This window comes from Penicillium citrinum, assembly GCF_028827155.1.
Source record: "Penicillium citrinum strain IBT 23319 chromosome Unknown utg000006l:1.0-3011923.0:1.0-3012962.0, whole genome shotgun sequence".
In the NCBI taxonomy this organism is placed as follows: domain Eukaryota; kingdom Fungi; phylum Ascomycota; class Eurotiomycetes; order Eurotiales; family Aspergillaceae; genus Penicillium; species Penicillium citrinum.
This window is the reverse complement of record NW_026622691.1, coordinates 2,220,993-2,248,092: the sequence shown is the minus strand read 5'-3', so window position 1 is coordinate 2,248,092 and position 27,100 is coordinate 2,220,993. Positions and strand designations below refer to the sequence as shown.

The window sequence follows — 27,100 nt, the reverse complement described above, 5'->3', positions numbered from 1 at the left end:
CTGAGTGCGCAATCCGTACACTATATGTGGTTTCTGCCAGGTGCTTTGGCAGGGTTATGACATACACTTGTACTGATACTCGAGTGATCGGGTGGTCGAGCCAACAAACAGCGAGAATTTGAATGGGATTACACTCATAGTAGTTGAACCAGCCTTTAATGATACAATGATACAAATATTCTGGCGTCGGACTTTATTGGTTGCTCAACAAGATACACAGATATTACAGGAAGGACAGGACTTCAAAAGCACGGTCAACCCAAGTCGATAATCATATTTTTGGAAGAAAAATTTTCAGGAAAAATAATTCTGCCAATATAACAAAGAGATGCAATAAAAAAATAGAGATGCAATAAAAAAATGGTCTAGATAGTTCTCTATACTCTATATACTCAATGATAAATGAAACTCAAAAGTCACTTGCCTAATACCACATTGGAATCGTGAGAGGAGGGGGCGAATCAGGTGGCGATGGAAGTGGCTTTGGGCGTGGAGCAGGGGGCGGAGAAGACGCATGGCCCTGGCACATTATCTGAGAAGTTTCAAACTGAGATGAGTTTCCGGGAGGATGGGGAGGAGTACGGGGGGGGAGTTGGAGGCATCGTAGGGTATGGAAGGGACTGAATACCACTATTATAAGCCTCAAGCTTGATTGAATTCCCAGGGGGAGGAGGGAGTAGGCGGAGGGGTAGGATAAGGGTTGCAGTGCTTCATATCTGTAGCTTGGTCAAGTTTTTCGAAGGCTCCTCACTAAGTGTAGGTAAATTGATTGGAATATTTAGTATTTAGGTCCCCTTCGAATGTGACGAGAGGATATCAGCGACTTGGTTTGTCTTGAAATAGAAGTTCTGCCCTATCGAGGTCTTATCGTAGGATGTCTAGGGAACTCGACTGCTGTGAGATTGATGGATGAGATTAATTCCGGTCGAGGACTGCTTGATATATAGACAGAATTCCTGAGCTCAGCTAAGCGTCTGAAACATTTGATTCAATTGTCTCCCTCGGGAGCTCTTTGTTCAAAGTTGAATAATAAAATGGAACACAACAAAGGTTTCTTTTGATTCTACAAGGCTATTTTAACGAACACTTTGAAAGACTGAAGACACCAATATTCTATTTCCGGAACCATTGCTCACTTGACCTAGGTTAACAAAGGTATTTGTACAATATTTAGGCTGTCTAATCATATCGAGTTCTCATACTTCGCGGCCAAAGGCTTGGCGTTCAATTAAGGTTGCAGACACTAAACCGCATTTGGGCATGACACGTTCACGGGCCCAAAAAAGCTCCGACTGGGAAGTATCAAGACATGAGCCAAAATAGAATCTAGCTATTACACTGAGGCTGCGTGCATAGGGGTAGATCATGGAGCCGGGGACTGAATCAAATGTGAGGAAAGGCTTTATGAGATCTTTTGCGCTTGGCAGTATCAGCTCAGCTAGCTGCGATGATGGTGCCTTTGACGAAAACAAGCCCAAACCAAAGCGCCGGAGTTTGGAATGACAGATGTAATTGTCCAATAATAGTACTTAGAGTTAGAACTATTTGTCGGATTGTGGGATGTTGATTGTTTGGTAACCACAGGCCACATATGATTCACATTGTAGGGCAGCCATTGTTTCTCATTGTTCACTGGCTTTCGCAGACATCAACAAAGCCCTTTTGAACCTATTTATAATTATACTATAGATATACTACTTTCCAGATTTAGCTTCCACAATAGGACAAAGAGTGTTGCATAAAGTAGGGCTTTTACTCATAAATATAAGGATACCCGCGTTTTTCCCGCTGAACCCAACAGCACTTAAAACACAAGACACTTTCTATCCACATACTATAATGCCACGAATTTTGCTCTAGGGCTTCTTCTACCATCTAGAGAGTTCTCTGCAGTAAAACTGAGCGACACGCATTCACGTCAATTGCGAGTCAGACGCCTCTTCGACATGTCACTACAACGTGAAGATTACACTTGGTTGCACTCTAAACGGCCCCGAATCCAAATCCGATCTCTCATTTTAGGCGCCGCCAGCTCAATTCGATCCCGCAAAGCCCATCTTGGGCTCCGGTCATCTGCGTTCCAAGGACCTATACTCCAGACCCACCCAAACCTCAAGGCCCAGCGCAACTATAAGAATCACCTTCTTTCCCCCGATTCCCCGGGCTTTTCTCTTCCTCTCCATCCTCTTCTCTCTTCTGACTGTCCTCTACTAAAGCGGCCAACACATTCCAGTTGCCCTTTTCTCCTGTGTTCATTCGGAAGGAACCTCAGCACTCCTCAGCACCGGGTCAAGCGAGCTTGGGTCACTAGGGCGTCTTGAGGGTTGGACTTGTAGGGAGTCACTAATTGCTTGAGGACCTTGTTTCTGCGTTGTTCTGTATTTAAAAGGATCAAGCCAAAGCAATCCAAAAAGTTCATTTGCTTTTAGTCTAATCGAGATACCGAAAAGAGTGAAGGTGGGAGTCCCTGAAGTGGAAATCCAGGTCTCCAAAGTCGTCAATAGGACCACTCTTGATCGCTGCTGCTGAGAAAAAGTAAGTGCTTCGGATTTTTTTTAGATCCAAATCAACTTCCACTACTGCCGAAATGGCTCTACCATATTTCAATCACCCCCAGCGGTCTCAAGGCCAACGGGGAAGTGGTCCTGCGTTCAATCAAAATGCCGGGTTTCTTCCAAGCCAAACCACTTACGGCTCAGGACCAAAGAATATCAGGAACGGGACTGAAAATCCGCGATTCCAAAATCAAAACCACGGCCGCGGCCGCCGAGGCCGCAACAGAAGAACTCAACAGAGAAATGGTGGCAACGGCAACTTCTCTGGTGCTCCGGACTTTGACCGCAATGGCAATGATCAAAATTGGCCAGTCGATCATCGTCAGCAAACCTTCAATCATCAAGTCCGTGACCAAAGCCAGAATTCCCACTTCCAGTCTCCCCTTGGTCAACCACATTGGGATCAACAAAATTCCAATCAAGGCCGGAGATCTAACGGGGGCAATCGCCACCGCAACTACAACGACCCAAACAACGGCTCGTTCAACCTCCAAGAGAACTGGCAGCCGCATAACAAGGACAACCGCGGGCGCAATAATCGCCAGGCTTCCAACTATCACGCTCATCCATCTTTTCATTCGAAAGGAATTGAGTCAGATCTGAGTGAAATAATTGCCTCTGCAAGCTATTCGCAAGCTCCGCTTGTGCCATTTGGCATGCTGCAGTTCATCCACAAAGTAAGTTTCTCCCTCATGATCTCCCAAAAGGATAATAACTGACAGGCAACAGGATGAAGACATTGAGATGCCCGATGCCCCTCCACTCGAAGAGGCAATCTCCAACTATGCACCGATCCTAGAAGGGATCCTCAACCGGGCCTTACAAGCACACCAAACCAATGTAAGAACGAACTGTTTGCTTGAAGCATCTCTCGAGACTAACAAAAGACAGGTTGACTCACTGAGATGGCAAGTCTCAAATGAGATTGATGAGCTCAAACGACAAAATCGAGAGCTCAGCGATGTCGTGATCTGCATGTACCTGCAATCAAGGGGAGCTTCACCTCAAGGCTGAACCAAGTCCTCGGCAATCATTCTCTACTATCAATCTTCTACTGCAAGTTCCTAATGACACTCAGTAAACGCCTTGCATTCCACCTCACTTGGCTGCTGGCAGCCTCCGTCATTTGTCTAGCTGGACATCCACAAGACAAACTCACGCCAAATATCCTGGCTATGTGCAACACTCGCCACCGGGGCAGTGTTCTTGACAACCACAAACCCCAGTATTATACTTCCGAGTCTCCTGACTTGTAGCAATACAGATGTCGCTCCTTCGAAGGCATCGGATTGGTCTATTCTGACCCGGCCATGTGGATCTTGGTTCAAATCACATTAACCATCTTGTACCTGACGTTCCATGAACACCCTATTATTTCATGGATTCACCCGGGTCTTCCGACTTGCAGAAATGAAGTTACCGCTCCTACGAGGGTATTGGATTGGTCCAACTGACTCGACCATGCATATATCGGTTTACAATTTTTGCGACCTTGGTGGATAAGTCAAGTCACGTCTTTCCACTCCTTTCGACGTCCAAACCATCAATTCTCGAGAGAAATGTGACAATCCCAAGCCCGCCAGTCTGTTCTATTTCGTCATCTCACGAATGGTTCTCTGGCTAGCAACGCCTGCTGTGGATATCACCAGAAACTATTCTGAATCGTATGCCCCAGTTATCGACCTGGGCTATCACAACCTTACCTAGGTTATCCCATTCCACTTACCATCCTCCCGCCAAGTATCTCTCTCCTTACTGATCAACTCAAGGGGCATGAGGGAGGATGGAACCACAAAATACCCTTCACGTACCACCATCACCACTGTTCCGACCAAGGTTTTTACCTCGTCGATCCAAGCGACGAGGAGTTTCCCTTGGATCTCGTGGCCTCTTTCACTATCTCAAATGCACGACCCGAATGGGGGAATGTCAATCTTCCGCTACTTGGAATTCATCCACATCATCTTGGACATTCATCAGTCACTTTGCGTTCAGTTAATCTTGTTTGTTTGTTATTTCATGTACGATGAAGATGCATCTGATTAAAAAGACAAAATTCGCGAAAAAAAAAGTTCTTATCTCGCCTTGTGTCTCCAGTTGGATGAAAGGACATGCCGCTGGCCAGTATATACTGGAGGTATTCGCCAATCCCTTCATCCACCAGGGTGGATTCGACATGCACACGGACATCAAAAGGACAAAAACAATTCAAAAATAAAAACCTGCCAAAAAAAAAAGTTCCTATCTTGCCCTGCTTCTTCAACTGGATGGAAGGACATACCAATGGTCATCAGTATCTGAGGTATTCACAACCTCCTTCATCCATCAGGGTGAATTCGACATGCTCACTGAAATCAAAAGGACAAAAACAATTCAAAAGAAAAATCCGCAAAAAAAAATTCTTACTTTGCCCTGCTTCTTCAATTGGATGAGAGGGTATACCAACGGGAGTCATGGCCTTGAGGTATTCCTAAACCCTTTGTCCTTCAGGGTGAGTTCGACATGCGCACAGACATTAAAAGAAAAAAGGAAGTCCAAAAGAAAAAAAAAAATTGTACAAAAAAGAAATTTGCTTTCACTTCGTGCTTCAATTGATGGAGGGTTATACCAACGGGAGTCATGGCCTTGCGGTATTCCCAAAATTCGTTGTTCACTAAGGGGGATTCGACATTGCCGCAATTGATTTCATGTCCGCAGTTGACGTCCACTCCTTTGATCGTTCGCATGATGCATGTTCATTGTTCTGTTCGGAATGCGTTCTTCATATAATTATCTGCTATTCTTACCATCTTGCATTTTCTGACATCCACTCCTTCATGCCAGTTAATTTCTTGTGCTTTTGAGTGACCTTATGCTTGACCTTCTGTTTGACTCTGTGCTTGATATCTCAGCATCTGATATTATTTCTTTGCATCGTTGTTCGTATAAGTGACTGAATGAAATCGTTTCCAAGCAAACTTGCTTCAATAGTAAAACTTCGTAGATTTGGTATAAGTATAAACAGGGTCGAGGACATTCCCACAGGCCGTTGAGCGGAGTACACAGTAACTAATAGAAACTCAAACGCCTGGTCCCAATGCTGATATCAGTGGTGGTACAATGTATAGATGCCGGTCAGAGTGTGCATCAATGTAAGTGTTGAATCTGGCGTTCATGGTGATGGTAGGTGCAGTACGCAACATGATGTGCAAGGCAGGTATCCCGAATAACAAACGGGTCATATGCCGTACTCAAAGCACCCTCATCTTCACTCATCATCATTCTCCTCCTCTTTCTTCCCCCAATTCCATACATCCCAAATATACTCCTGAATCAAATCACCATAACCCTTCCCCTCCTCCAACGCCTTCTGCTCCTCCTGCAACCGTCTCTCCATCCAACCAGAAGACTCCCCACCCATCCAAACCCGCTTAACAACACCCTCATCATGCGCCTGACGAGCCTTCAATTTCTCCAATTCCTCCCCAACAGCCTCCTTCATCTGTGCCTCCCGAGCCGCTCGAAGCCGAGCCTGAATCTCTTGCGCACGCTCACTAGGCATTTCTCGCAAGACAGCCGGGCGGGTCGTAATTCGCGATTCGATACGTTCGACGATACTTCTTCCTGTGCGCTCGCGCGTGATGTGATTTGCTGAAATGCAGAAGGCGCTGGCCAGGAGAACGGTGAGGTGGTCGAGTTTGCGGGGTGGAAGCGCAATCAGCACTGGTGAGGCAACGAGGAAGCCCATGGCCGTGTAATTCTTGAAGCGCTCATAATCTGCTTCGCGCTGTGCTTGCGTGCTCATTTGTTGGTCTGGAGTCGTCATTTTTGATAGTTCTGAGGGGGACGACTTTATTTTTATTGTTCTGGGAAATGTTGACTGGCGATTCGCATTTCTCTCGGCGAAAATTTACGGTTGACTGCAGCCACCCACTGCGCAGATCATGTGATATGTCTTGGCGTGCTTGCTTGCTTTCTTCGCATCGCCAGTCAATTTGAGGTTGCATTGCTGCTAGGTACTGGAAATGGTCTTGCGCTTGGGCACCTTACACTAAAGTAGGACACGGCGATGTTGGGTTACGATTTTACGTGGGTAGACCCACAGTTCTAAAAAGAAAGCGCTGTACAGTACATGGCGAGATGCACGAATGACGAAGCTTGACTGAAGCTTAGCAGTTCAGGGCTAAGTCGAGGCCCACTCCCACCGGGTCTGATCGGATGGCTCGTGGATGTTTTGTACGAATTTGGGACTCGCAGGCACTAGTCTATCTTCCAGTGACTGTTCATTGCATCTTTCTATCAGTCTGAAACGCAGTCTTACTTCGGATGGTAGAGTGAAGGTGAGATCATCTTCAACGCCACAACATCCGAGCTCGCTTTGCAATGTTGATCATTGGCAAATATGGCCGACCCCGTGGGATCATTTTGTCCAATGTTCTTATCCTCATTCTCAACGCCACATCCCTGTTGGGTCCTTACACATCACTACACTTACGATTACGCACGGTCAGCGTTCCCAATGTTACAAAGTTGGACTAAGTAAATTACAATGAGCCTGCGTACAGATGCATCTTATGTACATTCTGTGTTCTTCCTCTGGATGATTAGCTTTGTCTTGAACAATACTCTCAGGTACAGGCCATGTAAAGGCCATGTAATGCACCGAGTAATCTACCTAGCCTTGTATACAGTCTCCGGGTATAAAAAGATCCCGTGTTTTCCCTCCATACCGTACTTGCCTCCCTCCAAATTTCAGCCCCATTCAACTTCACTTCCAAGGTTGTTCTCTCCGGACTTTCAAGTTTAACATCCTATCAATCGCTCTTCTCAAAATCTCATCACAATGTTCGACAAAATCTCCAACTGGTTCTTTTCCAACCAGGATTCTGTTCAAGATGCTACCTGGACCGCGAATACTGCGACTATCCAAAATCAGCAGCCCACCAGCCCCGAGTTTCCTATGACCGACCGCGTTGTGACTGAGCAGCCTGTGAGATCTTTCTTGAGACAATGATATTCTACGTGATTTTTGCTCGATAAATGATTCTGACATTGAAGGATTTTAGAACTCCCAAGACAACATGAAGCTGCGTGGTGGAGGTGCTGGTGATGTCTGCTGCGGCGTGTAAGTGATAATCAGATCAGCCACTGGCGATTCTTCTGCAAAATTAAGACGAATCAATCTTTTCTTGCATGCTTGATTTTCTGCACTACTCACTCGCTGACACTCTCACAGCTGTGCCGGTCTTCTTTGCTTCGAATGCTGTGAGGACTGCTGCTAGACGCATTATTCAAGATCGGCCGTCCAATGAATGCATACCTCTTCCGGATCATTAATCAATTCTTCTATTATCAGAGGCATCGTCGCTTCAATACATTTGTTTCTGTGTGTGGAATGACATCCTCAGTTATCTCTTTGTATCGACTCGTTCGATAGGAATTTTCTCTTCGTCCTACATGACCGCTTTACGAACGATAATACGATTCCTTTGTCATTCTCGGCTTCTCAGTCCGGAAGTCCTGCTTTTATCACGACGAAGCCCGTTTAATCAATACCCCCTTTTAGCTTGAGCAAATATTACTTTACTATTTACAAATTGCACTTTCTCGCGTTTGTTCCTGGAACTTGTAAATTCATGAATATGTGTTTTGATACTTTTCTTAGCCGGCATTCAACCCAGTATTCGATATTCATGACAATAAGAATATTTTCAACCATAGAGAAATCATCCTCCTCTGAAAGGATACGACTTCCATACTAATTCTTACCAGTAGGTTCCATGAGGGACCTTGGTGGATCGTAAACCAAAGTCATTCTTTGATCGAGATCTTTGGTTGTTCTCGTTGAATACCGGTGGTCGGTCGTAGATCTGAAATTCCTTTTCTCCAATGTCCATCGGCCCGTCCAAGTCTAGTCGGCGCTCGGCAAAATTGCTTGGTTTAACTGCCCGTTCGTTGCCTCCTTTCTTCGGCGCAAATGAAACGGCGTTGACATGTACGCTTTCGATATGTCTGTACAGACTGACAATGGTGTTGAAACGATTTCCACAGTGCGCACAGCTAGGTATAAAACTATTAGCATATATTCACTGGAGTTCTCGAAGTTGTATATCGCTAAATACGCCGCATATACTTACTAACGTCTGTCCTGAGTCCGCTCCATCACAACGTGTTGTTCAAACACTTTAACGAACGGATTTGTGAATCCACAACTGCAAAAGTATCGCTTGGACTCGCTATTCCAGTATTTCTCGAAATCCCAGTTTGGAAGGATATCACGAATGTAGTTGTAGCCAGACTTTGCTAGAGGGCGGGAATTTTGGTCCTCATCAGAAGGTTCGCTGATTATCGATGATGATTGCCAGACACCATCATCAAGATCATCTTCGTATGCAATCAGGTCATCGGGGCTGATGGGGAGACAGTATAGTGAAAAGGGCAGACCACAAGGTTGCGAACCAAAGACTGGAGACTCGCTGGCACTTGAATCCTCGGTATACGGCGCATATCGAACGTCAGAAACAGCAGTGGAGGCAGCTGACAAGGAAGCATCCGCGTCATTTGGTGAATTTTGACTCCATGGAGAGCAAGCTCTTTCGAGACTTTCAGGCTTTTCCCTGGTGGAATAGAAAGACGTGGAAAATGCAATGACTTCATTGTCATTTGTCTCAAGCCGGGGTTGGAAGTCATTTTGAGAGGATTTTGAGTTGGGAACAGCCTCTGCTGCCTCACGAAGAGCCTTCTTCATTCGGTTTCGACGGCCGTTGTGCTTGTTCAAGGCCACAACCGCGGAGCTCTTGCATTTATTGGAGATGATGTGAGCTTGGTACGACTTTCCAGATTGAAATGTCTTCCGACAGCCGGGGCACGCAAGACCTTGGTCTTCAGGGTGGGCCTTCGATTTTGTCAGCTCATGATCAGAGGAAGGGGTATGATGTATTTCAGCACATTTTTATGCCTTCCCTAAAGCTGTATTGCCTTAGTTTGCTATCTCACCTTTTGAATATGATAATCACGGCCGTCATCAGAGAGAAAGCTGCGATTGCATATCGGGCAGTTGTGATGCCGCTTGCTGACTAGCTGATGCAGGAATAATTCTTCGTGAGTTGTGAACTGCACATTGCACTGAGTACAGAACGCATGGCTTTCGTAGGAGACTTGGTGGGCTTCCATCTCCTCTCTGGATGTGAACAGGCGAGGGCAGTCCTCCTTGGGACACTGAAACATGCCCGGGGGAGGCCACACTCTAGGGGGGGAGTTCAACCGAACCATCAATTTTCTTTTCGGCCATTGTCAAGTTGTCAAACTGGGTGGATATGTGAAGTCGTTGTAATTGGGGTAAAGTTGGAATGAACAAGTTGGAATGTTGAGGAAGATGAAAGGAGTCGAAGGTGGAAGTGGCAGGCGGAGGGTGGCCTCGACTATTCACTGTCGGCCAAAGGCGGGAACAGCATGATTACTTAGTACTCTGAGGAAATGAATCCAATGATTCAGATTGTATTTCGATGTGGTAAAATAAAATATCTTTTACGTTGAACTGAACATCATCTTCTCTCTAATATTCCCTTTCCCATTTTAGAACCTCGAGAAGGGCAGCCTATACCTTCGTCAATTATCACGTTAGATATATCAATAGCATCAAAATTGACTTACCATTTCCCTCGGAGAGTGATAACAGCCCAATTATTTCCATCCTCATCAGTCTCCTTCTCCACCTTGGTCGAAAAAGAGATAGCACTCATGATACCATCGCCGAATTTCTCATTCAGCACCGCCTTATACGCATACCCATAGTTCTGCACAATCTCATATAGACGATAGATAAGGGGCTCCTTTGGAGGCATCTCGACAGAGCGGCCTCGATCAGGGAATCCACTCAACTGCTCTTCTAATGGCTGCTGAGGGATCTGGAGTAAGGAAGCGAGCTTATGAATATCTTCCGGGGAGGCCTTGGCTTGGCCATAAAAGATAGCAGCAGCGGCAACCTCGTTACGACCAAGATGTGCAGCAATCTGCTCAAAGCTCAATTTCTTTGCCTCCTTGGCCCTGAAAAGGGTCGCCGATGCGGTGGGCAGGTTTGGGTGTTGGGAAGTCTAATAATATAAATCATATATCAGTACTGTTCAATGCGGTCGAACTCTAAAGTCAACTGCTTACATGAAGAGTGGCGAGGGACATTATTCCGGCCAATTCAGATAGATTCAGAGGATGTATTGAAGGAGAAGCAGAGCTACAGGAGAGTTGTAGGAGGGGCAGCTTGTCTTCACGGTGAGAAGTTGCGGGGCAGTGGACAATCTCGTGCGGGGATTGCAGGAGAACTTGATACGCTGTGGAGATTACTAGGAGTTGTGGGACTGAATATATCCAGATTCATTATCGAATTATCCTATTCTCTCATATTATGCTAGCTCGTTTGCCCTGAGAATTATAAATGATAATCTAGACCTAAACTATTCGACGCATCCATACTACTCCGTATATACTTCATAGTATGTACTCCGTGGGTTGATCGCATCGTGCATATACCTCCACTCAGTACAACTACCTTGTGGAAGCCAGCCTATTATTATTCTTGTTCTTTGCAATATCTTCTCGACATTAACATATCCAGCAATTGATTGCATGACCGCACTATATTCCTCTTATTGTTTTCTGTCGATTTCCGATGTTTGTTTACATTACTAGTGTGATGTCATTGTAGTCAACCTAGTAGTATACGCAAAAAGGACTATTCAAACCTCCAGGATTATCATGATTATGTATTATCATTGTTGAACATTAGCCAACTAAAATTCTCTGAAACCATTTCTATCAGCACTTGACACTCAAAATACTAATCAGTTGATCATCATCCAACATGCGCGCAACCGGAAACGCACGATCGGCATTGTGGAGTCCCGGCTGATCCGCCCACGTTGTGACACGCCCGCATCAACACGAAGCCTCAATACAAACTAAACATGTATGGAGCAGGTTAGTATGTCGTACATGCAGCAGCACAGATTGCATACGAGTAGTGATAGCTGTACCAAATATCCGACACCTTTTATCGAGTACAACTACCAAAGCTAGGCAAAATCGAGTAAGCAATGCGCTAGCAGCTGAGAAAGGAATCCTACACAATTTCGCAGCCTAATTACCATAGTGCACTAACTCCATAGACTGTATGGAGTAGTCCATGTCTAACTCAGCCACGACGGGATCCATCGTGGCTGGGCAGCGGGGCATCTTTTCACTATTTAAAAAACAAATCCCCCCCCCCCGCCCAAATCATTTCTCGGCTGATCTTTTTATTGTTTTTCCCTTTCCTTCTTTTCAAACATCGTCATGTCGCATCAAGATGATGATCTGGCCTATGGCCGTTATTATGAATCACAGCGCGGCTCGTCCACTGAGGGTTCCTCGCGGGGACTGAGCGATACCTTCAAGAAGCTCAAGGATACCTACAAGACTCACCAGAGTTCCGGCCAGAGTCATGGCCAGTCCGGAAACCATGGTGTATGTGTTGCAATCATTTACTCCTAGAACTGATTTAACAAGATCGCAGCAACATTCCCAGAACCCGTACGGTTATAGCAACCAAGGCCAAAATACTGGTCAATATCAGCAGCAACCGGGGTACCAAGGACAGCAGCCCCATGGGTATCAGAACCAAGGGCGCCCGCCAAAGGAGGATAAGATCGGGGGTTTCCTGGGGAAGATCCAGGGCGCTGTAACGGATCTTGGTACGGAGATGGCACAGAAGCTGGGTAACACCATCGATCCACAAGCATATGCGCAATATGGTGCAGCAAACCCCACCGCAGAGCATCGTTTTGGGAGCTTTGCTCCACCGCGAGAGCATAACGATGTGAAATGGTACGTCGATGGGTGCAGCTATTTCTGGGCCGTCTCAAGAGCCCTGGAGAATGCGCGCGAGTCCATTTGGATCCTTGACTGTGAGCATCGATTTATACTATCCCCTATTGATTATTTGAGCCTCTTCTAACCATTATCCTAGGGTGGCTATCCCCGGAACTTTACCTGAGAAGGCCCCCGGCCAAGAATGAACAATACAGACTGGACCGAATGCTACAAGCTGCCGCCCAACGTGGTGTCCGGGTTAATATCATTGTCTACAAGGAAGTGACTCAAGCTTTGACACTTTCTTCCGCACATACAAAGCACACTCTCGAAGCTCTTCATCCCAATATCGCTGTCTTCCGACATCCGGATCATCTGCCTGATCGTCAAGAGCTTACCTCGTCGATCACCTCATCCTTCCAAAACCTGTCTTTGGACTCGGCAAGTCTCAGCAAGATGTCAAAGGATGCACTGAAAGGCCTCTATGGAATGAACGATGATGTTATCTTGTATTGGGCCCACCACGAGAAGCTGTGCCTGATTGATGGCCAAACTGCTTTCATGGGTGGCCTGGATATGTGCTTTGGACGCTGGGATACTCACCAACATGCTATCTCTGATGTTCACCCATCTGATCTCAATCAAAATGTCTTCCCGGGCCAAGATTACAATAACTCTCGGGTTCTTGATTTCCATGATGTTTCTCATTGGGAGAACAACCAGCTTGATCGAAAGACAATGTCTCGAATGGGGTGGTCCGATATCTCGGTGAGCCTGCATGGTGTTGTCGTCGAAGATCTGCGTCGACACTTCGTTGAGCGATGGAATTTCATTTACGACGCCAAATACAAAGTCCGCCAGCAATCGCGATATGCTAGACTAGCCTTATACGGACGGCCCATGTCTACTGGTCAGCAGGGATCTTCTAGTCCCCAACCGCAGCAGCAACAGCAGCAAACTCCACAGCCACAAAGTCCGTATCCTTCGGGCCAAGCTAGTCCCCATGTCCAGCAGCCATCCTGGCAAGCAGGAAGTACTTCAACCCCTACCTACTCACCTGCTCAGACGTCTACTCCACCACAGTCTCAGCAACAGAGTTCCACTTCATCTAGTCAATATCAAACTGGTAGCACGCCGACTTACCCACCACCTCCAAGTCAGGCTCAGCAGAACCAGAACCAGCAACATACCTACAACCCCTCGACATATCAGTCTGGAAGTACTCCCACATACCCGCCCCCTCCGGGCCAAACACCTTCTAGCCCGCAGCCCCAGCACCAGCACCAGAGTTCCACCCCATCCTGGCAGACTGGGTCTGGAAACACTCCAAGCTACCCACCTCCTCCAGGTCAGACATCTGCTAGCCCACAGCCGCCTCAGCAACACCAGCACCAACAGCCATCTACTCCCTCATACCAAACATACCAAGGCGGTAATTCCTCAAATTACCCACCTCCCCCGACTGAGCTACCTGGCAGCAATTCCCATTCCCCACCGAACTACTCGAGCCACACTCCGAGTCAAAGTTCTCCTCATTATACTTACACTGGTGATTCTTTCCCTCCGCCTCCAGCTGGTCCTCCCCCAAGCCAGTCGCCTGCCAGCCAGAACTATCAGCCCCAGCAGCAACAAAGCCCGAGCCAAGCACCATATTATGCGCCTCCCCCATCTCACTCGCCCAACCCGACTCAGTCCACTCAGGGCCAGAGCCAGGTTCCGTATTACCCGCCTCCACCGAGTCAGGAGAACGCACAATCTGGCACTCGTGGAATCAGCGACTACCATCACGGCGGAGACCAAGAACGGGGATTTGCCCCTCGTCGTCTCCGCGAGGACATCACACACTATGGAAACAGTCTTCGGGGTCAGCTAGCTGGTCAAATCCACACGTATCAGGATCGACTCACCACCTATGGTCGTCCCACCTCGCAGAACCGTGGCAACATGTCTTGCCAAATCGTGCGCAGCTGCTCCAAATGGAGCAATGGAAGCCCTCTGGAGCATTCTATTCAAGATGCCTACGCAGCTGTCATCAAGAACAGCGAGCACTTCCTGTACATCGAGAACCAGTTCTTCATCACGGCAACTGGAGATCAACAGCACCCAGTGAAGAACAAGATCGGTGCAGCAATTGTGGAACGTATTCTACGTGCTGCTCGTGCAGGTCAGAAGTACAAGATAATCGTCGTGATTCCTTCTGTTCCATGCTTTGCAGGAGATTTGCGCGACGACGAGACACTTGGAACTCGCGCTATCATGGAGTTCCAATACAACTCGATCAACAGGGGTGGTAACAGTATCATGGAACTCATTGCTAAGGAGGGGTTCAACCCCATGGAATACATCCGCTTCTACAACCTGCGCAACTACGATCGCATCAATGATGCCGGTCTTCTGGCCGCTGTAGAGCAGCAGAGTGGTGTCAATTACGGCAATGCCCAGAGACAATATGATGTGAATACCGCCGGTCCTGGTGGATATGCTCCTGCTCCTGCCCAAGGTGCTACTCGTAGCGCCTTTGACACCAGCGCCCCATTTGAACAGTATCAGCAAGCCGCACACCAAGTTCAAGGTAGTAAAGGCTCTGGCTCTGACAAGTGGGACAGCGTCAGCTCGTGCTATATGCTGAACGGAGAGGATATTCGCAAGGTCCCATGGGATGGTCATCCGGATGCTGAGATCGATGCATTCGTGAGCGAAGAGCTTTACGTGCACTCCAAGGTATGGTCTTCTAATTAACGACATAAAATTAACATTCGATTCTAACTTTATTGCAGGTGATGATTGCCGATGACCGGATAGTTATCTGCGGATCCGCGAACTTGAATGATCGCTCCCAGCTGGGCGACCATGACTCCGAGATTGCGGTCATCATCGAAGACTTTACTCCTGTGCAGTCCAGCATGAACGGAAAGCCATGGGTCGCCAGTCGCTTTGCCTCGTCCCTCCGTCGCGAGCTGTTCCGCAAACACCTTGGACTTCTGCCACCTCAGGATTGCCAGCGACCAGACGCGAACTTTGAACCCGTCGGAATCCCCAACAACTTTGACTTCGACTCTCCCGAGAGCAGAATTGTTGCTGACCCGCTCGCTGACACTCTGCAAAGTATGTGGAACACGCGGGCACGAACAAACACCGATGTCTTCCGAAAGGTCTTCCACGCGGTTCCAGACGATAGCGTGCGTAACTGGGCAACTTACAAGGAGTTCTATGAGTATTATTTCCATGATGCGGATCGACAAGCTGATGGACAACACGTTCGTCAGCCGGCTCGGTTCCAGTGGGGCCACGTTGTGCGAGATGATTTCGCTCCTGGTGCGGAGGGAGCTAAGCAGGTCAAAGAACTGCTTAGCCAGGTGAAGGGAACTCTAGTGGAGATGCCCTTGATGTTCTTGATTGAGGAGGATGTTGCGAAGGAAGGGTTAACTTTGAATGATCTGACCGAGCCCATCTATACTTGATGGCATTTAATGTCGATACGATTTTGCAATCATTTATCACAGCATCAAATTGAACATAGTGATTTGACCATTTTATCTCTTGAGAATGCAGAATGTAGTTTCTAGTTTCCTCGTATCTCCTCTCCCTTCGCTTTCTGTGTTTTCAAAATTGGGTGGCAACCGTCTAGCCCTAACTTCCCGCCGCCAAGACGATTGTTCTCCGAGAACAATATTAAGGATTTCCATTCAACCTCCTCACTTTCGTTCACTGGATTTTCCCACCTCTACATAGACACTTTAAGCTTCTTTCACCTCGAGTGATTGTACTCAAGGTATCTTAATATTGTTCTTCTTTTTTTGTGAGGTACCTACCCGGAGATTTCCTGTTCACAGATATCAGATGCCAACCTCGTGGCATACTGGCATGAAAGCGAAAACTCAACTTCACTTGCATCCTCACTATAATGGTTCAACGACGTGGCTGAATTGCAAAAATCTCCTATCGGAGAAGCCGACATGCTATCAAGCTCTAGATGCTGCCTCCGGATCCAACCAAGCTCGCCACCTGCTTTCACATTACGAGCAACAATATTAAGAAAACGCCACAAGGGATAAGGACAATCTCAGAGCTAGGTACTAGCTTCTACGAAACTCTATCTTGGAAGTTTCCAACAATGGACTGTACACTTTGAGTTCCGACAGTCTCGAACTTCAAGGGAACACTTGGAGGAAAGGTCACCTCCATCCCTCGACTCCAAAGGGTATAAATATCTAGTAAATTCCCCTCGACCAGATCTTTTCTTCTTCATCCGCTATCAATCATCATTCCAATCCACTTAACTCCAATCCAATCTTTCGCTTTTTCAAAGCCCAATCTCATCCATCAACATGTCTCCTGCTCAGATCCAGAACTCCGCCGTTGTCAAGGGTATGTGTCTCGCATTCTTCACACTTTGCTTCATCATCTTGATCACTTTACTAATTGGCCCTTCTCTTACAGCCTCCCCTGGTGCTGGCTGCGTTGTCATGTAAATACCTTACATACACGCACACGATCAACGATATCCTCAATCCAGCCGTAATGACAGACCTGCCTCGACGGTCTACTCTGCGGTTACAATGAAGACTTAATTCCATTCGATTGTCACCATGAATTCTTGAGAAACACCATCTACTCCACATTATCAAATCACCTTCTCGAATAACACGACCAGTCAATCTTTTTTTTTTCACTTCGTCCGTCCAGTCATTCTTTCTGACAGTTGGTACGCCTTGCCTTCTTTTGTTTGCTGTGGTGATTCTCCGGATAAAGTCGACTCGTCTCACTCACACTACACCTGAATCAGACTGGGCTCTTGTCTGTCTGTCTTTTCCTTCCCTTGGACGTGTCACCGGTGATGAAGATAATCTAGGAATCGCGGGTTATAGGTTACATTGCTCATTCTTACTGCGCTTTCGGGAGATGGAACTAAAATATTATCTCGGGTGATGGCTGTTTTCCTCTTGGCTTGTGGTGATGATTCTCATGTCTTCGTTTTGGGTTGTTGATGCTTGCTTGATTCGTTTTATTTATCTTTCTTTTTGATCCTTGCTGGTCGTGGCAGTTAGTTTGAATGTAACCATTCCCCAAACTTCTTCTCTTGTAGCTTCAAATCGTAGTCCAAATTATAGCCCTTGCTCGGTATGACAGTATAATCTGAAAGTAAATATCCCTGTAGAGCGGGGTTTGTCTATTGATTTACCACTGTCATTTTCCTCCTTCGTTCTATGCCAAAGATGTAGAGACTCATTCCCAGTGAAGACTAGCGAATACTAAGGTTCCATATTGAAGAAGCAACTCAAGGCTAAACGTGTTAACACCACTTTCGAGATATGCTGTATTGTACTGTACTAACTCAAGCGCTCAACCAGGAGCAAATCTAACTAATTCCAAATCAAAGTCTCCTTGCGTATCTCCTCCAACCTCTTTTCCTCCGCTTCCGAATAATTCTTGAGATCAGCCTCGTCAGGACCAAACGCTTCATTAATCAAATCTTCAATCTGATCCAGAATAAGACCGATCAAACCAACAGATCTATCAATACCGACTTGGCACATTTCCTCACCAACAGCAGCCTCGATTAATCCATCGCCTCCCTTAGAAGTAAGATCACTCTCAAAGGAGCGGAATACCTCCCGCAGAGGGCTCAACACCTCGGCGCGGAAGAATTTGGCTGTCTTTTCGAGATGAAGTTGGCTTCGGAGAGACTGAGAGGAAAGCGTCAGGTAGTAGAGATTTAATGCGGAATGAAGGGCTGGACCATCAGTTTGAGTGAGACGGGTCCAGTTCTGTACGAGATCTGGAGTAGATGAGGCTGTTTTGACAGAGCTGAAGAGCAGAGGGAATAGCACCCAGAAATACAATGGATCGCGGAAAATAGTATCTGTTGACTCGGGTGGTGCATCGAGGAGCTCATTTCTCAGCCAGGTAATGGCGCTATCGCGGGCTGGACTCAGACGATTGTCTTCTAAAACAGTACGGATGAGCTTGAACCGTGTGAGTTGCGATGGATGGCTGTGAACAACGATATTTGGGATCTGGCGGACGATTCCGTGGCTCTGGCGGGCAGTACAAGCCGTCAGGATAGTCACGAAGCTCTTGAACTCGGTTTCATTGGATGGGGCGGGGGTTTCTTGTGATGTTGAGAGGACGGTGAGAGTCAATAGTGAGTCGAGCAAGGCTTGCGGTTGACCGAATGCCACTTCGTCAAGATTGTCCTGGCCCCCGACAAAGTGAGAAAAGATTTTCGCTAGCTCGGGAAAGACAGGCAGTGTCGGAATTGGCTGCCCGGACGCGAAAAGTGTGGCACCTGCTGTGCGTGCGGCCAGTAGCAGAAGAGAGCCATGACGCTCGAGTGGGATCTGATTGGGGGTAATGGGAGGTTCTTCAAAGTCGAGTGGAGGTGGCTGGTCTGCCGCGGATCGTGAGATGATTGATACAAGATCGTTACTCTCGATTCCAACATCTCGCGAGAGGGCCTAGAGAAAGAGATAGTTAAGCAAGGTGCTTTTATATTGTCCAGATCAATGGATTCAACCTACCACAACCTTTCCCATGATCATGTCCCGCTCCTTCAATTCCTTCCTCTTGATGTATGCATCCAATTGCGACTGCTCAGGCAAGCGCAGGTTGGGGTTAAGCTTCTCCTGCATTCGAACAGTCCAAGACATCCCAGGGTCCAGAGGGCCAGAGAAGCTCAAAAGATAATATTTGAGTAGCTCGACTAGGCCGAATTGAATGAACTTGCGCACGAGAAGTGTTTCGTTATCGGCCGCAGGCGACGGCGAGGTTGATCGCGACTGGACTTCTGCCTCCGGATCTGGAGCCGATGCAGCATCGACGCGCAAGACACTCGACTGGCTCTGGGTTCGAGGGGGCGGAGCGGGCCGTTTGCTGGGTGATATATCGCGGAGAAATTCTAGTAGGGCGAGGGTTGTCTCGTCGCAGGGCATAGTCTCATAAGCCTCCAATGCCGCCTGTAGAGAAGTCGCAATGAATCGACTGGGAGCTTTCGTTTTAATGCGATTGTGGAGAACGGATAGCATGGCGAGCAGACAGTTGAATTGGAGGATATGTGTTGGAAGCGACTTGTCTGCATTGCTGTCCTCGTCCACGAGTTCGTCGTTATCACCATCCTCCGGCTGAAGCTGCTCAAGCGCTTCGGCGACGCGCAGGATTACCTCTCGGGGGTTGCCCAGGCGTGCGACATCTTGAAGACATTCCGTGGACGCGGGGAGCATCGGTAGGAGGAGCTTGACAAGGTCCCAGCCGATATTGGTGGTAAGACGCTCATCTTGAAGGAGTTGGTGCAAGAGTGGAAGGCGTTCGGGGGTCAGTTGGTATTCGAGGAGAGTGAGATAAGTCAAGTAATCGGTTGCTGGTGGAAGGGCCTGGACAAGTGGATCATTGGGATCCATGATGTGGAAGAGGGGTGGTTCTTCGGGCTGCACTATTTACACTATTTACTGTCCACAAAGTCCGCGGGGGAGTTTGTTCGTGTTGAGTCGGAGTTGAGGGGGGGCTTGCCGAATCGGGCGGGGAAAGATGATGTCATGGCTTACATAGCAATTTCAGAGCATCACCAGTAGTTATACATACAGTATTTACTGTATGGTTGAATAGACCAGAGGATTTATTTTATTTTATATTATATTCAGTAACTAATTAATTACAATTAATCAATTTATATCTATCTACCGATCTAAATAATATATACATTGAATATTCAACGCAGTAGTAGAGTCCATACTACCTTCAATACTACGGAGTACACCTACATGGTACTACGCACCGACCACGGTTTGTACCTGGCGACTCCCGCGATCGGCACTATCAAAAGCCTTTTTTTACTCGGCTTCTCCCTTCGACCTCATTTTTCTCTTGATTTGGTTTGGTGTAGTATAAATGTAACTCAATTTTCAGTCTAGTCTTTCTCAGTTGTGAAAAAAAACCGGTTTCTCTACTACTTCCATTCCTTCAACTTGTCCCCATTTCCCATTAATAATGTAAATGGGAATTGCCAAGTTGGGTCCATCCTTCTAGGGCTGAATAGTCTCCGATTTTTGACGCCGAAGTGCATCCACCTTGCCGACATTTCCGATTTCCCATTCTTCAGATTGCCTGTTTAGGCTTCAATCGGCCCCTTTCCGGCCTTGTTTTTTTTTTTTCTTTTTTGCTCCCTGCTCTTTTGCTTCAGCCTTCCTTTTGTCATGACTTCATTCCAAGTTTCTTTTTCTCTCATTTATATACTCCTTCCTTTCCCCTTCCCCCCTCCTTCTCCCTCCCTCTACTCTTGTACTCTAACATCGTGATCTCCCACACTCCTTTTTGTCGATCCGACTTCACTAGTGTGGCCTGTGCACATCCGCCTACATCCGCAGCTTCCGATCAGTTTCGAGGGCGTGTGGGAATTTCACTTTCCATTTGGTCATTTTTTTGGTTATCCGACTTAATTCCGGGGGAAACTGCTGCCCGTGTGACCCCCTTCCCTCCCCAAATTTTGTGTATGCATTGTATATAATTCAAGGGGACCACAATCGGCCTCGAACGTGCTATCCGCTACTTCCCTCCTACAATATCCTTGCTGTCTCATTTCACTCCACTTTTTTGTTCCTTGAGAAGATCGGCAACCAGATCGACGCGCGATGTCGACAATGACAACCACGACCGAGATGCAATCCTTCTATACTCACACGCCAACGGCGACCGTGACCACACACATGTCGCATAAGCCGGCGGCCATGGATGAGCTTCTAACGAAGTACTCATCTTCCATGACCAACTCCTCAGCCGCATTATGCAAGAAAAGTCGTAACCCGCTTCGCCGTATAGTTGATCGCGTCCGACTTGAATACTACCGATATGAAGTCACTTTCGGCCTCTACGTCATGACTCCAAGTGAGAAGTGTGTCGCCAATACTTTTGTCCTGGTTGTCTTGAGTCTCCTAACATGGGCCCTGTTACTCTGCTTCCCTTCGGTACTCTTCCACAAGCTTGCTCGTCTAGTGTGGTTGGTGACAGGTCATAACGGCCAAGTCAGCACTCCGCTCGGAATGATGGATATGCATGGAAATCCCCTCACAACTACTTCGGTTGCCGAGACCCCCCCTGGCCTCGTGATGACTAGACCTGATTTAACTTTCTCTTTTTATGGAGATTCTTCCCATCTTGTACCACCAAATACCCCGGATTTTATCCCAATTTTCGCGTTGAAGCTATACACAGTATACGCGTTCCGAGAATCATTCGCGGGAGAGAGAAATCTCTGCGGAATACAGATTCCTGTTCTGCTCGACTCGGTCTCGGCTTCACGTGAATTTTGATTGCATTTGAATTCCTACCTTTCCTTTGCTTTTTTCTTGGCGTTTTTTAAGGAACCTTCGAGGGAGGCATACCACATTCGTTTGAGCGACCGGACCGACCTGATGACGCGCGCTGGGGATGGGAATATTCACCCATTTTCCCCCCCGAAATTAACGACATAAAAACGATCACCACGAATCTCAGCCCAGCCTATCACGACTCGAGATACCAGGATACCTGGAGGAGACTATAGTTGCTGCAGTGGGTACATGACTCGTGTACAGTAATATGGCTACCCATTCTAATACTTAATGTCAACTGAGTACAACCGGTTTATCATAACCTGCTTTCCGCCCTACATGCATGTATACCAGTACACAGTAGACTGTCTAGATTCTTCAGCCTAAGCTTCGTTGGGCATCTCCACTGGATTCTCGTGCTAGCGGGAAGGCTGAGCGATCGTCAGGCTTGGCGCTGTAATCGGGCGGTGAAGAATTGTTCGTATGGCTGTTTTTCCACGCACTGATAGATCAGGTACTCCATCCCATGGACATCTACCTGAATAGTGATCATTTGATACTAGTTGTGTTTCTGCAATAGTCCAGAACGGTACCCTCCAAGGCCTTTGACGTTATGCTTGTCAGAAATATATAATTGAAGTCAAGCGGAGAGCAATATCATCCATGCTAGGTAGAGCAATCGCTCTCTGTTTACTGAGAGCCTTATCCAGAACTGTGTAGTATGTACTTTGTACCTGAATGAGTGGCATTTGGGTACCTTATATTATCTCCACGCACTCTGACCCATCTAGAATTTGACTGACCGTTAAACCGAGAAATAAATCATCTTTAATTTGATATAATGATAACAGAGTAGTACTTCGTAGTCAATGAGGCAAAATTTAAGCCGATCAAATCATTATCCCCTCTAGTGCTGGCCCAGAAACGGTCGTCAACGTAAGGCTTGACTAGGCAAGACACGCACGCCCTCGCCGCGCGGCTGTGTTGATGATCCGCCCCAAAAATAACTTCCCCAAATGTGACTGCCTACCCTTTCACTCTCAATTCTTTATTCTTCATTTTTGTCAACTTCCCACCATCAAATATCGCCCTTTCGATCGCTAACAGGGCCCTATACCTTCGTTTTTCGACTAGTCTCTCTTTCCCTCTATTGCTCACACGACATAACGCCCTCCGACTGCCTGGTCCATCCCCTGTTCTTCCTAACAACCTCGGCTTGCCCACCATGGCCGCCAACAACGATTATTACCACTCAAATATTCCTAGTCCCCCGGCTTACGATCAAGCTAACCCGGGGAGATCTGCCACTCCGGCTACTGGCGCGGCCACTACTGCCCCTGGACTGGGTTATGCGAGTTACAACCCATCTCATCCCGACGACCCCTCCGTCCCCTACCACAACCGCGAGAGTCAACAATCGTTTGCATCGGATGGAGGATACTATGCTGCTGGAGCAGTACGAGATGGTGATCATTATTCGGAGAACATCCCTCTCAAGGCGCAAACACAATTTCCCAACAACCCAGAATGGCAGCAACAGCAAACTCAGTACAATCCGTACCCGCCTTATCCGCCCTCCCCTGGCGCAGTCGAAGACCGGGGTCGTGGCGATCCTCGTCAAAAGAAGCGGGGATTTTTCAAAAAGAAGCCTGCGTGGGCGACATGGATTTTGACGGTAGCGATGATTGTTACATTCATTATTGAATTGGTGAAGACCAGTGAGTTCCGCCTGTCCAGTTACTGACTGCGAAATATTGCAACAAATCCTTCTGACCTATTACTTTCTGCTTTCCATAGGCCAAATGACCGGATCACCAATCACAAAGCCTGCCAACAACCCGTTCCTGGGCCCATCGGCTTATATGCAGATCTACATGGGCGCTCGATTTACCCCGTGCATGAAGAGTACGCCAGGTATCCAGGATGCAGGCGAGCCCATCAGCTTCACTTGTCCGAATGCCACCACCAGCCAACTGAACGAACAAAAATGCACACTTTCCGAGCTCTGCGGTTTTGGTGGAGTTCCCAACCCCGGTCAAGGCATTGACTTAGATACAAACCCCGCGCCAAACCAATGGTTCCGCTTCATCCTTCCCATATTCTTGCACGGAGGATTTATCCATATCGCCATTAATCTCTTCGCCCAAATGTTCATCTGCACTGATATGGAGCGCTTGATTGGTTTCTGGCGATTCACCTTGGCCTATTTTGCCAGTGGTATTTTTGGATACGTGCTTGGTGGAAACTACGCTTCTCAGACGGAGCCCAGTGTCGGCTGCTCGGGTGCATTGTTCGGCATCATGGCATTGTTCCTACTTGATTTGCTCTACGACTGGCCGAATCGTGAATCTCGATGGATGGAACTGATCATCATGATCCTGGGTATCGCCGTTTCGTTCGTACTCGGCCTCCTTCCCGACCTGGACAACTTTTCTCATATTGGTGGATTCGTCATGGGTTTGGCAATCGGGCTCTGTATCATGCGATCCCCTAATGCGCTGCGAGAGCGAATCGGCCTTGCACGTCAACCTTATGTTGCGATGAGCGGCGGTGCGGCCCGACCTCCAGAGGAGCGCCGCGTGACAACCTCGTTTATGGACTTCTTCAAGGGTCGTGGAGGCATGGTCTCATCTTCCGATGATAACAACAAGAAAACCCCTCTCAACTTCTTTAAAGGTCGGAAGCCCCTGTGGTGGGCTTGGTGGTTGATCCGAGCTGGTGCTCTTGTCGCCGTGTTGATTGGATTCATCATGTTGATCGTCGATTTCTACCGATACCCTAAATCCAACTGCTCTTGGTGCTACCGCCTGAGTTGCTTGGTAAGTGCATATCAAACGTCACCTGCCTTTTTATTTTATCTTATACTAACTGATTTCCGCATTAGCCCGTCAATGGATGGTGTGACCAGGAACTCACCACTACGACTACGACAAAGTCCAACTAAACAGCCATCTCTATTCTTTCTTATCCCTTCATCCACCATATCTGGCGTTCATTTTGGTTTGATAACCCATGCGCTTCATGAGATATCTGTAAATAAAAACCAGGCATGCAAATGCAGGTGCACTGCCTTACTATACCAGACTGCATTGTCTTGAATAAACCATTACATACCCTTCGAGAGAGTGAACATATCTTAAGCCAATACAATCATACCCAAGACGATCACCCAAATGCGCCAAAAAATTAAAGACCCACCTGACTTGTACATAGTACTGTATACTGCATAGTCTTAAGGCTGATTTAAGTGGAGAGCCGCGAGACCCGGCGTGGCTGAGGTGGCTGAGTAAGTCTGCTTACGAACGTCCCTGAGAACCGCCCGATGCAACTCAACTCCAGCGGAAGTTCATAGTTAAACCTCTCCTTGATCAAACACTTCTCGATGCCCATCACCCGCCCTTCGCTTGAGTGAGCAAGCATCAGTCATGGCCACCCTGGCCTCTTCGCCGCCAACTTCGCCTACATGGCCGAAACGGCGCCCTCGCGCTTGGGCTCTTCGTTGTGAACGCTACTGTTGCGCGGCTGCTAGCTGCTTCCCTCTCTTTTTTGTGTATGGTCTGACAACATGGGCTGTCTATGTTGAAGCTAGTATTGGTTTCAAAGAGTCCCGGAGTGACTGGCTGGGTATGAAGGATCTCATCTTTCCGTGAATGTACAAATGGGGGGTGTAGCGGAGACATTGAATTAACGGACGCTCGACTCGCAGGTATTCCCAGTACTATTCTCGGTGTCTTCTTTTATTGCATGCTGAATGCATGCTATACCGTCGCAGTATTCACTGATCCCGGCTCGCCTCTATCGACTCGTCGCGGAAATGGCCGTGGCCAGTACAGCGCCTTACCTGTCGCTGAGACCCCCGAGTTTACATCTTACACCGTTAGTTCGACCGGCGGATCACGATACTGCAAGAAATGCATGTGTCCGAAACCAGACCGTGCACACCATTGCTCGACATGCAAGCGTTGTGTCTTGAAGATGGATCACCACTGCCCCTGGCTGGCAACTTGTGTCGGACTACATAATTATAAGGCCTTCATTCTATTCTTGGTATATACATGTTTGTTCTGCTGGGTGGATTTTGCCACGGCATCCATCTGGGTATGGACGGAGATTCTCAACGACACTCGGTATATGGACACATATCTCCCGGTCAATGTAGTTCTCTTGGCCATTCTGGGCGGTATTATCGGCCTCGTTCTCACAGGATTTACGGCATGGCATATTAGCTTGGCTGTGCGCGGGGTGACGACGATTGAATGTCTCGAGAAGACACGCTACGTCTCACCATTGCGCAAGGCGCTGGAGCGACAGCACTTTGACCAGGGCACGAATGGGCACAGCACTGGTCAAAATGAAGAAAGCTTGACGCATCGACTACAAGGCTACGGCAATCAGATCATCGATGCTCATGCGAATGCCATTCCTGGTGTAACCAGGGCCGAGGAAGGCGAAGAGCGTCTCTCTCCTGCACCCTACGGTCCAGGTCAAGGCCCTACTCTTGCATCTGCAACTAATAATAACCTCACGCCTGCGCAGCAAGCCTTGACCCGGTCCTATGCGGAGATCGAACGGCAGCGTGAACATGAGCGGTACCAACAATACCTGAATGATGAGGACAGCGAAAAGATGCCAAACGCTTTCGATCTCGGCTGGCGTCGTAATCTACTGCACCTCTTCGGTGAGCGGCCACTCTTCTGGGCTCTTCCAATCTGCAATACGACCGGTGACGGGTGGCGTTGGGAGCCAAGCCAGCGTTTCCTCGAGTCACGCGACCGATTGCGTATGGATCGGGAGCAGGCCGTATCTGAAGAGCAGCAGTATTACCGCGATCTCTATCAACGCAATATGGACAACAGCCGCAGCTGGGTTGGAAGTGCCAGCCCCCCCTCAATCGAACTGGAGCCCCAATCGCGGACGACAAGATATCCCCGAGCGCCCACCAACCAGCGTTTCAATGCAAACCCTAGCCCCGGCGTCACCACGACCAAGACCCGGGGATAGTGACTTTGAAGACGACGTGGAGGGCAATGGACTTTTGGACCCTGGAGATGCGGGACGTCGAACTCGCAATCGAGAAACGGATGAATGGCGCGATTGGGAATGATTTTTTTTTCTTCGTCTTGGTTTTATCTACACGTACAATATGTTATTCTGCATTGGATGGCGTTCAGGTTTCAGCGGTCTGTTAAAAAGGCCATGTTGGCATCTTCGATGTATGACTAGCGTTGCGTGTACATTGTGGATCTCGGGATTTCGAGCTAAATATTAATTTATATCCGTTTATATATTCATATCCTTTGGAATCTCTGCATATTTTACCTTGTGCTTATGTTTCTTAAATCCTCCGAGTCTTATACTGTGTCAATATTACTTCATCTCAGGTTGTACTTTGCATATTCAAAATATTTCGAAGTGACCGTC

The 27,100-nt window shown here is 47.7% G+C and overlaps 10 protein-coding genes across 10 annotated transcripts; 5 read left to right on the top strand and 5 right to left on the bottom strand.

Moving 5' to 3' along the window:
- Positions 1–2,695: 2,695 nt before the first annotated feature.
- On the bottom strand, positions 2,696–3,133 carry N7469_007369 (uncharacterized protein; the record flags this gene model as incomplete). The annotated part of the gene is made up of 1 exon (XM_056646287.1): positions 2,696–3,133. The coding sequence occupies one exon, from the start codon at positions 3,131–3,133 to the stop codon at positions 2,696–2,698; it is 438 nt and encodes a 145-aa protein (XP_056499728.1).
- A 2,669-nt stretch (positions 3,134–5,802) lies between these two features.
- Positions 5,803–6,360, bottom strand: N7469_007368 (uncharacterized protein; the record flags this gene model as incomplete). The annotated part of the gene is made up of 1 exon (XM_056646286.1): positions 5,803–6,360. One exon carries the CDS (start codon positions 6,358–6,360, stop codon positions 5,803–5,805), a length of 558 nt encoding a protein of 185 aa, XP_056499727.1.
- A 1,017-nt stretch (positions 6,361–7,377) lies between these two features.
- N7469_007367 (uncharacterized protein) lies at positions 7,378–7,816 on the top strand (the record flags this gene model as incomplete). Its single annotated transcript, XM_056646285.1, has 3 exons — positions 7,378–7,524; positions 7,601–7,659; positions 7,771–7,816. The coding sequence occupies 3 exons, from the start codon at positions 7,378–7,380 to the stop codon at positions 7,814–7,816; spliced, it is 252 nt and encodes an 83-aa protein (XP_056499726.1).
- Positions 7,817–8,299: 483 nt separating this feature from the next.
- N7469_007366 (putative C2H2 finger domain protein) lies at positions 8,300–9,761 on the bottom strand (the record flags this gene model as incomplete). The annotated part of the gene is made up of 3 exons (XM_056646284.1): positions 8,300–8,594; positions 8,672–9,429; positions 9,531–9,761. The coding sequence occupies 3 exons, from the start codon at positions 9,759–9,761 to the stop codon at positions 8,300–8,302; spliced, it is 1,284 nt and encodes a 427-aa protein (XP_056499725.1).
- A 422-nt stretch (positions 9,762–10,183) lies between these two features.
- cyn1 (putative cyanate hydratase) lies at positions 10,184–10,712 on the bottom strand (the record flags this gene model as incomplete). Its single annotated transcript, XM_056646283.1, has 2 exons — positions 10,184–10,627; positions 10,692–10,712. 2 exons carry the CDS (start codon positions 10,710–10,712, stop codon positions 10,184–10,186), a joined length of 465 nt encoding a protein of 154 aa, XP_056499724.1.
- A 1,149-nt stretch (positions 10,713–11,861) lies between these two features.
- On the top strand, positions 11,862–15,838 carry pld2 (putative phospholipase D (PLD); the record flags this gene model as incomplete). The annotated part of the gene is made up of 4 exons (XM_056646282.1): positions 11,862–12,032; positions 12,082–12,472; positions 12,535–15,098; positions 15,155–15,838. The coding sequence occupies 4 exons, from the start codon at positions 11,862–11,864 to the stop codon at positions 15,836–15,838; spliced, it is 3,810 nt and encodes a 1,269-aa protein (XP_056499723.1).
- Positions 15,839–17,740: 1,902 nt separating this feature from the next.
- N7469_007363 (uncharacterized protein) lies at positions 17,741–19,774 on the bottom strand (the record flags this gene model as incomplete). Its single annotated transcript, XM_056646281.1, has 2 exons — positions 17,741–18,835; positions 18,899–19,774. 2 exons carry the CDS (start codon positions 19,772–19,774, stop codon positions 17,741–17,743), a joined length of 1,971 nt encoding a protein of 656 aa, XP_056499722.1.
- Positions 19,775–21,001: 1,227 nt separating this feature from the next.
- Positions 21,002–21,679, top strand: N7469_007362 (serine palmitoyltransferase small subunit family protein; the record flags this gene model as incomplete). Its single annotated transcript, XM_056646280.1, has 1 exon — positions 21,002–21,679. One exon carries the CDS (start codon positions 21,002–21,004, stop codon positions 21,677–21,679), a length of 678 nt encoding a protein of 225 aa, XP_056499721.1.
- Positions 21,680–22,904: 1,225 nt separating this feature from the next.
- N7469_007361 (rhomboid family membrane protein) lies at positions 22,905–24,623 on the top strand (the record flags this gene model as incomplete). Its single annotated transcript, XM_056646279.1, has 3 exons — positions 22,905–23,397; positions 23,477–24,498; positions 24,564–24,623. 3 exons carry the CDS (start codon positions 22,905–22,907, stop codon positions 24,621–24,623), a joined length of 1,575 nt encoding a protein of 524 aa, XP_056499720.1.
- Positions 24,624–25,104: 481 nt separating this feature from the next.
- Positions 25,105–26,680, top strand: N7469_007360 (Zinc finger DHHC-type palmitoyltransferase; the record flags this gene model as incomplete). The annotated part of the gene is made up of 2 exons (XM_056646278.1): positions 25,105–25,303; positions 25,386–26,680. The coding sequence occupies 2 exons, from the start codon at positions 25,105–25,107 to the stop codon at positions 26,678–26,680; spliced, it is 1,494 nt and encodes a 497-aa protein (XP_056499719.1).
- Between the last annotated feature and the right edge of the window lie 420 nt (positions 26,681–27,100).